This window comes from Epinephelus fuscoguttatus, linkage group LG3 (genome assembly GCF_011397635.1).
Source record: "Epinephelus fuscoguttatus linkage group LG3, E.fuscoguttatus.final_Chr_v1".
Lineage (NCBI taxonomy): Eukaryota > Metazoa > Chordata > Actinopteri > Perciformes > Serranidae > Epinephelus > Epinephelus fuscoguttatus.
In genome coordinates this window covers 15340295-15355726 of record NC_064754.1, presented here as the reverse complement: position 1 = coordinate 15355726, position 15432 = coordinate 15340295, and the positions used below count along the sequence as shown (strand labels likewise).

Here is a 15432-nt window from a genome sequence, read left to right as displayed (position 1 = left end):
ATGTCAACGTACATATTGAGTTTGTAATGTGCAGGTCTATTCATATGAAAATGTCTGTGTGCTCACCGTCTGACATATCAGCACTGATGTTGTCTGGAGGGGCAAAGCGAGACTGGTTCAACAGAGCCACCTAGTGGAGAGACGCTGGTATGGTTACCTGTATGTATGCAATGCATGGTTAAAATAATTACTTTGGATAAGATAAAATGTAATTACCAGTTTGAAAAAAAATTAACTCAAGGTCCACTTACTGGTTTTTGTGCTGCTTTCAAAAGCATCTCAATGTCTCCTTCAGTGAATGGAAACGCTCAGTGGTCCTCATGTAGAGAACTAGAAGGGCACTCGATGTGTCTGCCCTGTTATTCATATCTGCTCCAAAATGTATTTATATTTTTGGCATTTTAATCTTCGATGAAAGACAGGAAATGGGAGGAAAGAGGAGAACAACATGTAACAAAGGTTCCAAAAATGGAATTCTACCCAGGAGATTGCTGTAATGTGGTACAGACAGTAACCACTTGGCAGGCACTCCAGATCCAACCCAAAAATTAATGGGCTCTTCCTTGACCCATGCTTCATTCCTCCACCGACATTCAGGAAAATCAGGGCAGTAGCTTTTCCAGTAATGCTGCTGACAATCAAACAAACAAACCAAAAACAAAACCTCATAAACGAAGGTAATAAAGTTTGAACAGTGAAAGGAGTTGCAGTCTCACCTATACTGTATTTTGTGTCCAAATTCCATAGCCTTTTGTGACATGATGACGATTGAAATGTCTCTATGACAGAAGAAAGCTCTGGAAAAACGAAGTTAATGGTGTTTTTGACCCTGGAAGATTTCCAAGGTGATAGCTCGGCAGTTATTTTCCAATTATAAATGTTCAATATTTACAAAATTAAACCGATTAAAGCTGCACTGATCAATATCCTTACATCAACAACGGGTAAAATGACTCTTAAAACCACAGAAAATGATCACCTGACTGTGCAGTGTCCCTCAGTACGGAGTGTGTTCACATTTTCAGCTAATTGTTTTAGTTTTACATCCCGTCACTTTGCTGTCTCATACTGTCACCATTTTTATCATCAGCTATGGCAGGGAGCTGTTTCCATCAAAATAAGCTACCCAGTGTTGGAAGGGTTACTTCTGAGATGTAATAAGAGTACAGAAGACTAATTACCCTGTAAAACATGCAATTAGTAATGTAACTATTTAACTATTTGATTACTTCCCTGACAAATGTTTTAAACATTAAGCTGAAAAGACCTGAAAAAATATGGGTCAGTGTTCTTGCACGGCAAAAGTACGCAAAGCAACAGATGAATGTTATATTCCACATATAAACTATATGGAACTGTGTGTAACTCCTTTGTAATCACCAACATTTTGATTAGTAACCGAAATTTAATTACATTTTTTTCTCATTAACTGATTACAATACATATATTTTGTAATTCAATGACGTAACTCCATTACATATAACTAGTTCCCAACACTGGATATGTCCACTGTAAATTATCTGCCCAGCATCAAACAGCTGAAAAAGTTAGCAACACATAAAGTGAATGATAGAGTGAATATTGGATTTAAACTAATGACTAAGGAGAAATCTGTACACCATGGCAGGACCAGTTGGGAACCACTGTGTTAGCAAACACTCGCCAGTCTGAGTTATGTTTCTGTCATGAGGGATGTTAAGGTCCACAGTGTTAGATATTCAGTGTCATCGACCTATTCTGCTGTCTCTGTTCAATAGCTGCTGTGACGCCCCTCCCACTGTCTCTTTGAGAACGTTCCAGCCTCATCGGGCAGTTGGTTGACATGAGAGGGTCGTTGCCTTGATTAGGCTCACCTGGGCTTCCAAGCTATAAAAGCTGCCTCATGTGTTCACTTGGCTTCTCCCTTCCTTTCAGCTGATATCCACTGGGCATCACTGCGTTTGGTTTGAACCTTCAACACCTCCACAGCACACCTGGCTTTCATAAGTGACTTTGCTGACCTACACACACAAGTTAATTTTAGTTTAATAAATTCTGCTTGTTTTAAGTGAATCTTCTGTGTGGACTCCCTTCTTGAGCCAGTTTGTGAGACTGTACATTAGTCGCTCTTTCTACAGCACGGAAACGGCACTTCAAAATAAAAGCTCTGCACCGAAAATTCACTGTACCTCAAAATAAAGTGCGTTCTTTACAGATTTGACACATTTGCGAGTCACTTGCGGCCCATTCAGAATGGACCTGCGACCCACCAGTTGGAAACACTGCACTAACATATGTCTAACGTTTAAAAAATGCATCAGCCTAAAGGTCCAGGGTGTGGGATTCAGTGCCATTTAGTGGTGAGTGTGTGAAGTGTTTAGAAGAACTAAAGTTGCCAATGCAAATGGCCCTGTTGAAAGCCAGTGTTGGGTTTCTCCATTCTGGGGTACTGTAGAACAACTAGCAGTGGGAATCAAGAGATGTTACATGATTTTTTTTGTGTTCCGTTGTATTTTAGGTAGCCTTGTGTAACATCTTGGCCAAGGGACTAAAGATGAAACATAGCCTCTTGGCTGATTCTGGTATTTTTATACCATGTAGCCTATATTTATTAATTGACACTGTCCCGTACTGTACTAGTAAATTGTACAATTAAAAGAACAAATGAATAAATACTCAGCGTACATGTATCGATATAATATTGCCAGGAAATTATCACAATACTAATGCTATGATGAATTCCCCTCACCCATAAAAACAAAATGGTGGACTCTGTGGAAGAGGACCTGCTCCATATGAAGATAGAAATATCTTAAGGTAATGAAAACATGATTCTTATTTGCAGGTGATTATAAACTAATGAAAACATAAAATGCATATATTAAATAGCATTACTGCTAATAGGTGACCTGTCATCCAGTAGTCTGTGTCTCTGTCTCAGTCAGAAAAACATGAATGATTGTCTGACCTGCTGAAGCATAAGACCATTTTGTTTTAAGAGTTTCGGGTTTGTGTTGCTTCTTTGGGCCGGAGGTGTAAGCATATATTTCATATAACTTAGGACACAAGTGATAAATCTTTCCACACACATTTAGATACACAAGAGCAAAAATCCCTGTCTCTTCTCTTTAGTGGGAAACTGGGGCTGCGGGAGCTCGTTCGTCTTCATTCATCGCTCTCAACCTCCTCACTTTTCTCTCATAACTCATACCTGGCTATATATAACCAGCTGCACACTTCTGCTCCTCCACATCTAAACTCACTTAATCTGACCGGCACAATAAGGAGGATAAAGATAAATGTCTCAATCTGTAATATTACTGTCACATACTATCTAGCCATATCATGAGCAGGAAGGTGGGGGTTGCTGCTCTTTATCTGCAGTAGCACATGTAACTGGATGACGTGCGAGACAAATGAAAAGGAGTCGGGTTCAAAACAACAAAGATAATACATTTAATATTGTTTCTCTTTTGGGCAATGCGAGATACAATGTAAACATGTACAAGATACAAAAGAAAAAGGAACAAGACTTGTCAAAATGAAACGGTAGATAAGAAAATGTCCTGTTTTCAAAAGGAATGCACATGTGCAGAATGTCTCCAATCAGAAAGAATTTTGGACAGTGTTTGCTCTCATTGTAGTTTGTCCCAATGTGCACTGGTGTACAGCACGATGACGCTTTGAAAAGATTAGGGTGGCCGTGTCACCGTGACTCCTCATTGGATAATTCACTGACATTTACAGTGGGATAAAGCCTCCTTGGTCTCCTCACGGCATATCTTTTGAAAACAAGGAGCTTGCAAGAGTTAAACACAATTTGCATAACAACAATGGTAATAAAAAGGAGAAATAAAAAGAGAAAATAAAACAATAGCACCTCCTTTGGTCCAACTCGAGGCCTGTAGTTGTTATTGTGTTTGTTAGTGTGGCTGACGTGCTGGTAACGGATTGTTTCTGTCAGAATTTACAGATCAAGAGCTCGATGGCATCCGACTTCCAAGTTTTTTTTTTGGCACACTGCTCTCCTCAGCAGGGTGATGACGAATTCTATTCTATAAATGCATCCAGGCTAAAAACAGGCTCTACCTTCTCACATCAATCACGTCTGACAGCTCACCTCCACCACAAAAATATGGCTGAGCTCTGACCGTGACCAGAGGCTCCCACGCAGACTGGCAGCAGCCGCAGTGTTCTTGATTAGGACGCTGTTAGCGCCGGAGTATCGTCTGACTGGCAAAGGTTAATTAAGACACACTGTTGTGCTAATTAGAAACAGGGATTCAAACAGAGACAAAGAGACACAGTTGCGTGCCTCATTCCTCGACACAGCCTTCTTTTCTGCGGCTGGGAGACAGCTCCCGCTGATGCCCGCTGGCGCATCAAACAACTGTGAGGAAGTTTTCAGAATGACAAATAATCAGCATTCCCTAATTCACAGGCTTTGGGATTTTATTTTAAATCCCGAAGCCCCGCAGCTTCGCTTATTCTTTTTTCTTTCTTCTCTCACACTTAAACAAAAACTACATATTAATTAAAACAAAACCCTACAAAATCAACTCCCTAAATACCTCAAACCTGCTCCCACACACTTACTAAAACTTTCTTATCAAACCTACCCCTCCTTCTATCAAGCAACTGCCTTTATTAACTCAGCAATCGCTGCCTTCCAGAGCTGGGTGCTGTTGACTTCTGAAGCCCTTTCTTTTGATTCCTTTAACATTACGAATTAAAGCTTGTTTCATTAGATGTGAACGCTTCAAATCCTGTGTTACACTTTTACAACATTCAATTATTTTCTCAACAGAAACACTGAGGAATAAGGCAAAAAAAAAAAAGACTCCAGTGTTTGAAGTTTTTTTTTTTTGTCTTATTCTAAAAAACTTTTTCAACACCAAGCTCAACTCTCACACCCTCAGGGCTACATAAGATCTGAAGACACTGACAGTAAAAGAAGCTACAATCAGACGTGGGATCAGTTTTTAAAGTTATTCTATGGACGGATGGTGAGAGAAGCTTCTGCGGTGTGAACTCATTTCTCTCTCACTGACTTGCAGTTTCTCGCAAAAGCAGCTTCAAAAAAACATCAAGTGCCGCAATTAAAACATTGTTTTGGAGTAATGAGATCACAACTCAGGTTCGGAGAGCTCATTAGGTTTGCTGAAGGTGGGTAGAGGGAGTTGAGTTAACACGGGCTCCCTTGTTGGATGGAATTATTTTTCATACTTTTAGAGTGGAAGCAGTGCCCACAAGCCTTTCATCTTCCTCCTATCCAAAGCTCCTCTCACCTCGCCCTCACCTCGTCTACTAGAATCCACTATCTGATCCATCTTGTGTCTCCCTGCATCTTGCTCTCGCAAATCTGCTCCTTGACCTCCAAATTCTCTTCTCCTGAGTGCACCTGCAAACAATCCATCTTATCATGCAAACACACACACACACACAAACACACACACCCTCCTAGATATCTCAATCATTTCACCGGGAATAGACTGCTCGGCTGTGTCGAGGAAGGAGACGGGAGAAATAGAAGTGGGGAACGGAGAGGAAGTGTAGCCAGGAGGAATAGCTAGTGTTTGGGATTACAGAGCTTAAGATGCTTCACGCCTGAGAGGTGCCGTCCATTTGTTAAAATAAAAAGGAGAGCGAGGAATAGAAGAGGGGGTGCTGTCTCACCCGACTGACCTCCGGGAATATGTCGGGGGAAAAAATATCATATATTCCCTCTGGCGCGAATGACTCCTCATCATCATTGAGTGTGCGCTGGCATGTGCACACACGCAGAATGCAAAAATATCACCGCCGCCAATTCCATTTCTATCCCGCCATGCAGATGCACACAGGTTTTGGAGCGGTGTCGCTGACATAGGCTGAGCTGGTATGATTGAAAAAGAAGCCTGTAACTTAAAGGAACAGTTAGAGTGTTTGGGAAATATGCTTTTCGCTTTGGATAGGAAGATTAACACCACTCTCAGGTATGTACGCTAAACATAAAGCAAAAGCCAGGAGATAGTTAGCGTAGCTTAGCTTAGCTTAGCAAAGAGACTGGAAACAAGGGTAAAGAGCTTCTCTGGTTTCACACCTCTAAAGCTCATTAATTATCATGGTATGTCTCATTTGTTTAAGCAATACAAAAATTAAAGAGTAAAAAAGACAAGTTGTGTTTTTTTGGATGGTTAAGTGCTGGACTATTACCTGGCCAGGTGTAGTGACTTCTTTGAGTCTTGTCATCAACCACTAAAAAACAAAACTTGGTCATTTTAACAAGTTAAGTTGTTTGTACTAAGCTTTTTTTTTTTTTTTTTTTTTTTTTTTAAATCTCTAGGCTAGGTTTTTGCCTCTCAACTCCCAGTCATTATGCTAAGCTAAGCTAAATTCAGCTAAGCTAAGCTTAGCTAAGATAAGCATACTGGACCATGATTGGCTTCCACTTGTGAAGTCACAAAATCATGCTGGCACACACACGCCTTAAACTCAAATTTAGTCTCTGTCTACACACATACAGATTGTTTTTAAACAGATATTTCCCACTCTGTTTAAAAATAATAATTCAGTCTACACCATCTTCATTTCACAAAATATCTCTGTCCACACTACAACGCAAAAACGACCTCAAACACTTGCCAGCGCTAACTTTCTTTAGTGGTCTACCACTTCACAAAGGTAGTAAAGCGTACAGGCTAACGTTACCTTTTTAAACACACCAACTGGAGATCTCATCACTAACTTAAACACAGCTAACTCAAACATACGACTGATGCCCTGCACATGCTCAGGTTTTCCTTCCATTCCTCATTGACAACAATCCGACCCTTGAAAATGTCCCACCATCTGCTGGTTCGACCCTTCCTGATCCAAAACCGCTGTTTCTGGCAGAATTTAAGCCACGGACGCTGAGGTGGACGCCTCAATTCATCTGTGAAGTGGTGCAGCAATACTAAGCTTAGGTGTTAAGTAATCATTAGACCAAGCAGTGCTAACATAAACTTAGCAAACTGGTAGTCCACCGTTGTTGTTGTTGTTGTTGTTGTTGTTGTTGTTGTTTCTAGTGTACGCTCATTACACAAACCAACAATGGGAAATTGAGGAGATTATGTCATCATTTCCCAAATGCTCTGTTTCACATGTCCACATGGATAAACTGTAACCAAAGTTTTGGAAATATCTGCACCGTTCAAGGCCTTTAAGAAATCTGTTTTCGTGACCTTAAATTTTGTCTGCATATCTGTATTCAAAAATATCCGCATAGACAGGGTCTTAATGTGAGCTCAGCATGAAAGTGAAAAAAGCCTTTTAGCGTCAAACTCTGCACAGACATCATTCTGCACAGTGGAGCTCAAACATCCATGTGAGGTGACAATAAGTGAACACATTTTTGAGTGAAGGAGGGACTTTAACGACATGTCTAAACATCATAAGAGTGGCATCAACCTTCTAACCCTCAGCAAGAAAGTATATCAGGGTAATTCTCTGACTGTTCCTTTAAGTTGGAGTTTAACTACAAACTACCCCAACAAAAAGGTTTATGGACACAAGCCCCCTTTACAACAGAGGGAACTCCGTGTTTAAGCCTGTACACGCAGGACAGTCTTTAGCACAATGACGTAATCGCACATGGATAAGGCCTGCCTGGGGCTAAGCAAAGAGAAAAAATAAAGGTTTTTCTATTTTTGGCGTACATCCTGGAAGTTGATGGATTGAACTGAAATGGCCTGAAGGAGCGTTCATCTCCCAGCTCTCTTGTTTACCGCCAAGACTCTCCCGTTGAGGTCTCTTTGCCCGCCGTCTCCGGCGGTTCAAAATGTCACCCTTGCCGTGGTGATTGGTGAGGAAAAGTCTGACTTGGTTTGACAATGATGGGGTAAATGTCAAGAGAGGCATCCGCATAGGTGCAGAGAGGACACACTCCAGAAAACAAAGAGAAAAAAAAGAAAGAAGAAAACAACAACAACCCAAAAACAAGAAACTATTAAAATTCCATTCAGGCACGAACGTGACAGCTCAGAGCAGGGCCGCTGAGGCCCCTGATGATGGGCCCATGACTCTCCATCTGTGAAGAAGACCCCAGAAGGCTGTAAAGTCAATACAGAATGGGTCAGCGGGTTTCTGCCATGCCATTCACAAATCGCCGTCCCCTGCTGATCCGGGGCAGGAGAAGCAGAGATTCTCATGCTAGTTATTATAAAAGTCCATCACGTCAGGAGATAATGAGATGTCACATACGACTGCTTTGGTCCAATGAGTTTTCCAATGATTTTAGGGCCTTTCACATCTGCTCTTTTAAGATCAATTTGAAATGATACACTTGAAACGATGATAAAAGCTCATGACTGGCAGTTTGACTGGGAAAATCTACTCCCAGCGGATGAAATGGCATTGTTCAGGTTTTTTTTTTTTTTTTTTTTTTTTCCCTAAACCTGTGATATCTTTCGTCTTGTTGAAGGATGATGTGTTCTTATCTATTGCACATTTCCTCGCGGGTACATTTCAGAATTTGACAAAAAAAGGGCAAAAAAGAGAAATGAGAAAAAAAAAAAAGATAAAGCATGAATAAAGATTGATGCTACACAGCAAAATGTATGCTTGACACAGAACGTTTCCCTTGCTATTTCAGCCAAGTCAATTCAGCTCGATCAAAAGAAGCAATATGCAATAATAATATGTGCTGGAGCGAAATGTACAAAGTGATTTAACACATTTACATAATGCCGTCGTCTAGATGGGAAGGGGCCTTGTTGCTGGACATCATAGAGTTAAAATTGTGATATTTTTAAACTTAAATAAATGCAAATATCTCACAAATGTGTCCAAATGATGATATTTTTGGATTTTTGTTGACTTATGAGTCAGAATTTTGCATATTAAGGTGACTGAAGTCCAATTTAGGTATGCATAATGCTATGCAACAATAATTTGAGTGGGGGAATAAGATGATTGTCAAACCATGATAAAATACAAAACTATTCATAAATATATATATATAAAATCAGGCATTATGTAAAGCACAATAAAGATGAAGGAAGTGCCCATGATTTGCTAAAGTTGCAGCACACAGCATAGAGAAAAAAAAAAGAACTTTTTTTTTTAAATTTTCAAAAAAAATAAAAATAAATTATTGCCCAAAACAAAACATGTGCTACAAAAAATATATTTAGCTGCACTGAGATTAAAAAAAAAAAAGAAACAAAAAATTCTGTACAGTTTTTGGTGAGACTCACTGACCAGCAGTGCATTTCTTATTGCACTGAGGTAGGATGGCTGTAAGCCTTGTGGATGGGAAAAAAATATATTGTTGTAGCGCCTTTGACCTCCCACAAGAGGTCGCTATTAATCCAATTCTACTCAGACTTTGTCATGGAGAGAACTCATGGAAGAGTTCCACCTCTAGTTTGAGGTGAAGGGGGAAAAACGAATAGAGAGAAATTAAATAATTATGAGAACATATTCAATAAATAATATGCTGAGTATTTACTGCACCTTTACATTAATGCACTATAAAAACAGGTTTAAAGTGCACTAATTCACAAAACAGAACCACTTCATTCCTCATTATTGCCACTGTGTGATCACAGAGTAACAAATAATAACAAACAAAAAACAAACAAATATGGTTTCGCTAAAATAGATAACTGCAATCTAGCAGGTACTGTACTTTGTTTAATACTGTGATACTGTCCAGCAGAAACATAATAAAAGGTTAGTGTTCAGCCTCGCACAGAGAGCTCACACCGCTCGTTAGAAAATGTATTTCAGCAGTCTTGAACATCAGCCGTTTGAATTTGAAAGTTGGATTTCAGCTCAGAATGCCAAATTCTCATATTTCACTTCTGCATTTGGGGAGAATTATTACTAACTCGATAACTTAGGTGATTGATAAGTCTTATTAATCTGATGACCAACTACAATTTGGAAGATGTGAAAAAATACCCAACTTTGAAACTAGTTAATACACTATGTTGTCTTCTATTCAATGTCGAAGCCCGTACTGCACAGCTATATCTAAAGTTAAATTTGTTTACCTCTAGTTTCATAGATCTAAAATTTTGAGAAAATGTATCAAGTGCTTCCAGGTACTGATTTCTGTTCAGTTCAGAAACCTCATTTTAGGCTTTTTGTTGAATACACTATTACTTGTACCATAATAAATAAATAGTAAAATCACATAAAAATAGCCAATGAAATGACATTTTTCTTTGGTTCGATCACATTTTGGGATAAATGCTGTACAAATACGTCCCTGGGATTCAATTATTTCACCTCATTTCCAGTACTTGTTCAATATATCTCCGCAACAGCGGGATTATTATATGTATACAAAACAAAATATATACAAAATCAATTGTTCCTGGAACTAAAAGCACTACAGTAAACCTAAACCATTGTAAACTAATTGTTGTTGTCTTTTTGAGGTTATTAGCTACACATGAATGAGGTGGTTTTGTTCTGGAGAGCACTCAAGTTACAAGTTGTTCCTTTGAATTTCCAGAAAACTCAACCATCTGACTGTTTTTTTCAAGTTTCACAGTTTTTTAAATACATTTGCTATCCCACATAGTTACATCTGGGATCAAAAACATGAATATCAACATATTTTCGGGGCTTGACGATCTACGACAAAACTACGCCAATTTATCAAACCTGAGCACATCCTGTGTATTTTGCCAGTGTCAGATGGTACTTGACAAGAGGCAGGAGCTTTTCCAATTCTAGGCTGTCGGTGGAAAACAGATGTCACAAGAAAGCAGAAATAATTCTCTAAGGAAGACTTGCATCAACACAAGACATTGTAACATGAACAATGAAACTAAATAAAATACTGATAATGAGATTAAACTGGTGTTTTAGTTTGCTTGTGGCGTAAAACAAATAAATTCTCTGGTGACTTGGGTCACTTCAATCTTTGTTTTTCTTCCTTTAATCTACGTCGGACCAATTAGAGCGCTTCAGATCGAAACTGTGCACTTTGTTTGCACTCTATAGTGGACTTCTTAATTGGTTATGGAAATACTCTTGGTGGTGTTCATCGGCCTATGGCACTCTTTAAAAGATTTGGTTGATTTAATGTTTTGCCATCCACCATTTAGGACCTCCATTCAGGTGATCAAATACAAAAGGCACTTGTCGGCCATCAGAGTCAGTGATGGGCAGGAATAAGCGTAACCATTATCCTGCTCAGTTTTACATGATGCAAACCTCTTTAAGAGGTTATCACTCCCATTCATACCATTTTATATCTCAAAGCCTCTTCAAATTTCCTCACTCAACGTTGGCCAATCCCACATCTCTGTCTCTCATTCCCAGCCAAAATATTTAAAATCTTTACACTCCTCTTTGTGTTCATTTTAGTAAACCAGCACTAAAAGTGTCCTTCCTTATCAGATTAAAACATCTTTCTTTTTACACCCAGTCATTAATGTACATTTTCATTTTGACATATTGCTTACAGGAGACTGCGGGTAACATTCTTAAGGAGTGATACCACCCACGTCCTTGGAGACATCAAAAGGGGGAGGTGCGGGGGAAGGGCGAGGGAGGGGTGTGGGGTGGGTTTTATTTTTTCCGCTCTAGGTAGTTGGAGGGGACCCAGCCCTTGCGGGGAAGCAGGCTGTCCTGCACCTGGCAGTACCACCATCCATTGGGGTTTCTTTCTAACACTTCCAGACAGGTGCCCTCAGTGAAACCCATTGTTTCCTCATCGCCACGATAGTCAGCAATGGAGACGTACACATCCCTGCCAAGGTTATTGTGGATCAGTTGATTCTTCTCTATAGGCTTGGGTCGAACTGTGGACACAGGGATGCCGTTGCGTTGGTTAACTCTGCTAAGGGTGTCCTGGACATTACTTGTGCTGAATGCGCTCCCCGAGGACCCCAGGCTGGAGCGCTCTGCGGGCCTCGTCTGACTTTCAACAACTACATGTGGCCGCACGGTGCTGAAGGAGGCGTTTCGGCGGACACCAAGAGTGGCCGAACCAGAGCCGTAATGATCACTTCTACCAAGAGAGTCATTTCGCCTCAGAGACCCCGTCATGTAGTGCCCATCCTTGGCTGGCTGTGTTGTGGTCACAAATACAGACTGAGGCCTCACTGCCACCTGGCGTACCCCGTTCCTCATTCGAACACCCCCGTTAACCATCCCGGATGGTTTCGAGAAGCCACCAGGGGGCTTAGAAGGAATTGGTGGAGTGTTCCTCCTCATGCCTTGATGCTGCTGGCTCAGACCCTGAATATTGATGTTATTGAGGGCCAAAACGTGCTGCTCATTTTTCTCCAGGCTGTTTGACTTACTGCTGCCACTCCCGTGACCATCTAGTTCTAACCCACCTACATCACCCACTTGTCTAACAGGTTCCAGGTAGTATGAGGGAGCCCAACCCTCCTCGGATCCCCAACGGATGTACCACCAACCACTCTCTTGCTTTTCCAGAACCTCAACCTCCACCCCGGCTGGAAAGCTGATCTCAGAGTCCTGGACCTTCTTGTAGGCATCCAGAGAGCGGTACAGAGTGGGGCCTTCTACATCTGAGTCCCCACGGCTCCCTTTGGAGTAAACAGAGGAGAGATCTGAGGTACTGCGTGAGCACATTGAGTCCTCTGATGAGATGACAGAAGCTGTTTCAGAGTCGTCCCCACGAGTAGTTTTAAGGCCATGTCGAAACTGACTTGTAGGCCTCAGCTGCCGTCTCAGAGAGCTGATGTCCATCCTCTCGGGACTCTGGGGCTCTGATTTGGTCAGAAGTGGTTTAGGTCTGACAGAAGGCTTGGGCCTGGTGGAGGGGCTCTGGCCTATTCTCTGTTCCACATCCCGGGTGAAGACAGAGCCTTTCTTGGGGCCTCTGCTCAATTCGTCTGATGAAGAGTGGGGGCTGTTGTCCTGTGATCTAAGGCTGATATCTATGTGTCTGCCCAAGGTCTGGCTTCTCCGGGTCATCTCTGGTGTCATGGTCTTCATGGGTCTACCAGCTAAAGGTGAGGATCCAGAGGGTTTGCGTGGGACTGTGGAGGAATGGTAGCTCCTTGGGGAACTTGGCTCACTCGAGACTTTAACTTTAGTTCCTTCAACACCACTGCTTGGCCTGAAGCCATCGTTCTCATAGACACACTCTTCTTTCGCGACGTCCTCTCCTGACCTGAAGGAAGCTCTTCGGTGGGTGAACACAGGTGATGCCTTGCAGACAGGAGGAGAGGCCTTGGAGGAAGGAGGTGAGCTGCGGTACTTGTCGCTGACAACACTGCTGATCTTCACATCCAGGGCGCGGTCATCCTTCAGGGAATCTGTGTCCGATTCACCTTCACACCCGATTGCAGGAACATCATATTCAGGTTCCTCGTACACAGGCCTGCTTGGTGGCTCGGAAACTTTAGAGGCAGAGTTGGCGGGAGGGGGAGCCTCCTCGGACTCTTGTTTTTTGACAGGCGGAGCTGGGGGTGGGACTTTGGGCCGGGTCAGGGTGCTGGTCCTACGGCTGAGGTTTGGTTTCTTGCGCTTGTCGATGTAGGAGCAGGGGGCCCAGCCCTCCATCTCGCCAATCTGCACATACCACCAGCCTCCGGGGTTCTTCTCAATAACCTACACAACAGAACATGAAAGATGAACAATCAGAAAGGTATTTTTCTTTCTTTAGGACTGGTCAAACCTGCTCAACACTAATATGTTTTAGGGTTTAAGGGTAGGGGTGGGGATGCACCGATTGTGAAATTCTCGGCTGATACCTAAGCAGATGTTTACAATTTTGCCGATATCCAAATCAGTGTTTCTATCTTGTTGTTTACTTTGTTCTTGTTGTTATTTGTTCCCCCTTTTGTGCCAGGGAAACAACGAAAATCTTCATTATAAAAAAAACCCCTTCATTACACTCCCTTTGAATGAGCACAAATTAAATTAGAGACACTTATGAGACAACCTGCAAAATAACCTTATTTCACATTAATAAACATTTGAAAAATAACTGCTTCAAAAGCCTTTTTAATATGACATATCGTAATACCTTCTCTAATATCTATTTTATATTGCTGTGAAAACATCAACAAATTTCTCCTTCAAAGAACTGTATTTATTAAAGTTGCTCTCATGTAATTAGTGGTACCAGCTGACTGATTCATTACACCTGGTAGTAATCTGCCTGTGCCTATATATATGTGTGTTCTGTGAAGCTCTCACGTCAGTGGCACTGATGATAGTCAAGGACTGAAACGTTTGCTGCTACTTTTATTCACTTTTTATATATATTTTTTGCACTTTGAGCACCCTTCTTTTTGTGCATGGATGTTCTAAACAAATCAACATTTTTTTGCATTGATCTCAGCATGTGAACCTTTTTTGTGGCCCAATTAAATTGGTGTGTGGGTGCTTCTTCTGCCGTCCTTTCTTGGTTATCCATTGTACCGACACACCCAAGATACACTTTTTTGTTGCCATAAGTAGGCACAGTTTCACAGCAGCCCTAAAACTTTACAAAATTACATCAGAACACATCATGAGAATGTTATTTACCTTTGCCCAATATCCATTTTTACAGAGCAGAACTTGAACGCATCATAATGTATCTCAACATCATCTCATCATTAGCTGCTGGTTCTGGCCACCGGCTGTCAACAGCTAATGCTACCTAGCTCTTCTCCTGCCGGTTTCAATATGGATATGTTATTCACAATCTTTATACAGTCTATGTTCACAATGTAGCATTATTAGAGAAACAATAGGGTGCGTCCACTGGTGCATCAATAGAGAGTTTACTGCATCCTTTTGTCTCTGTTCGTCACAAACACGTTTCTTATTGTCCCCCGGATGACGTTGGTCTCGAGCTCTGCTTTTTAGCCTGTGCAAAGCTGATGCAACACAACAGAAAAACATCGGCCACTGCCATCAGTGATTGTCATCTTATTTGCTCAAAACCAATTGCAGTCAACAAGGTGAATATCGGTTGATAATGACGTGTGGTTGATAAATCGGTGCATCCCTAGTTAGGGGTTAGATGATCAGATGATCCAAGACATGCTGTTATTACAGCTGATATTGCAGAGATCTTGCACAGACATTAATGACAAAAGTTAACAACACTGTCTTGAATAGAACTGCCAGCTCAACATTACATAAAAAACCTTGAAGGAATCTATGTTGCTATCTTCATCTCTGAGTCTCCACAGAGCGAATTCTGTCTACATCATCACGTTCAAACAGAAATCTCAAGGTCGCATCGCTATCGCCTTAGCTTTCCTGTCTGTCTGGGGAGCATTCAGCTGACATACATATTCAATGAGCTCTGACTGTCTAATCTCAGCGACAACAGTGTTGATCTAGCCTCTTACATCAGCCTTTTGTCCTCCACGGAAACTGATGCCATCAGAGATCGAGGACTGGAAATCTGCTATAGTGTAATATTCTGCTTCCACAGCAGGGGGCTCTGGTGGCTTTGGTAACTGGAATCCCTGCACAGCAAAGAGGAGGGGAGAG

General features: G+C 41.4%; 1 protein-coding gene across 4 annotated transcripts in view; it reads right to left on the bottom strand.

Annotated features, from left to right (window-relative positions):
* Positions 1–4805: 4805 nt before the first annotated feature.
* Positions 4806–15432, bottom strand: part of sh3pxd2aa (SH3 and PX domains 2Aa) — a 148289-nt gene continuing 137662 nt past the window's right edge. For all 4 annotated transcript variants that reach the window (XM_049567372.1, XM_049567380.1, XM_049567389.1 and 1 more), the window contains 2 exons: positions 15288–15407; positions 4806–13548 (listed from right to left, as the gene is read on the bottom strand). In XM_049567372.1, the coding sequence (XP_049423329.1) occupies positions 11530–13548; positions 15288–15407 (2139 nt within the window). In that variant the 3' untranslated portion in view covers positions 4806–11529. The remainder of the gene's footprint in view (positions 13549–15287; positions 15408–15432) is intronic.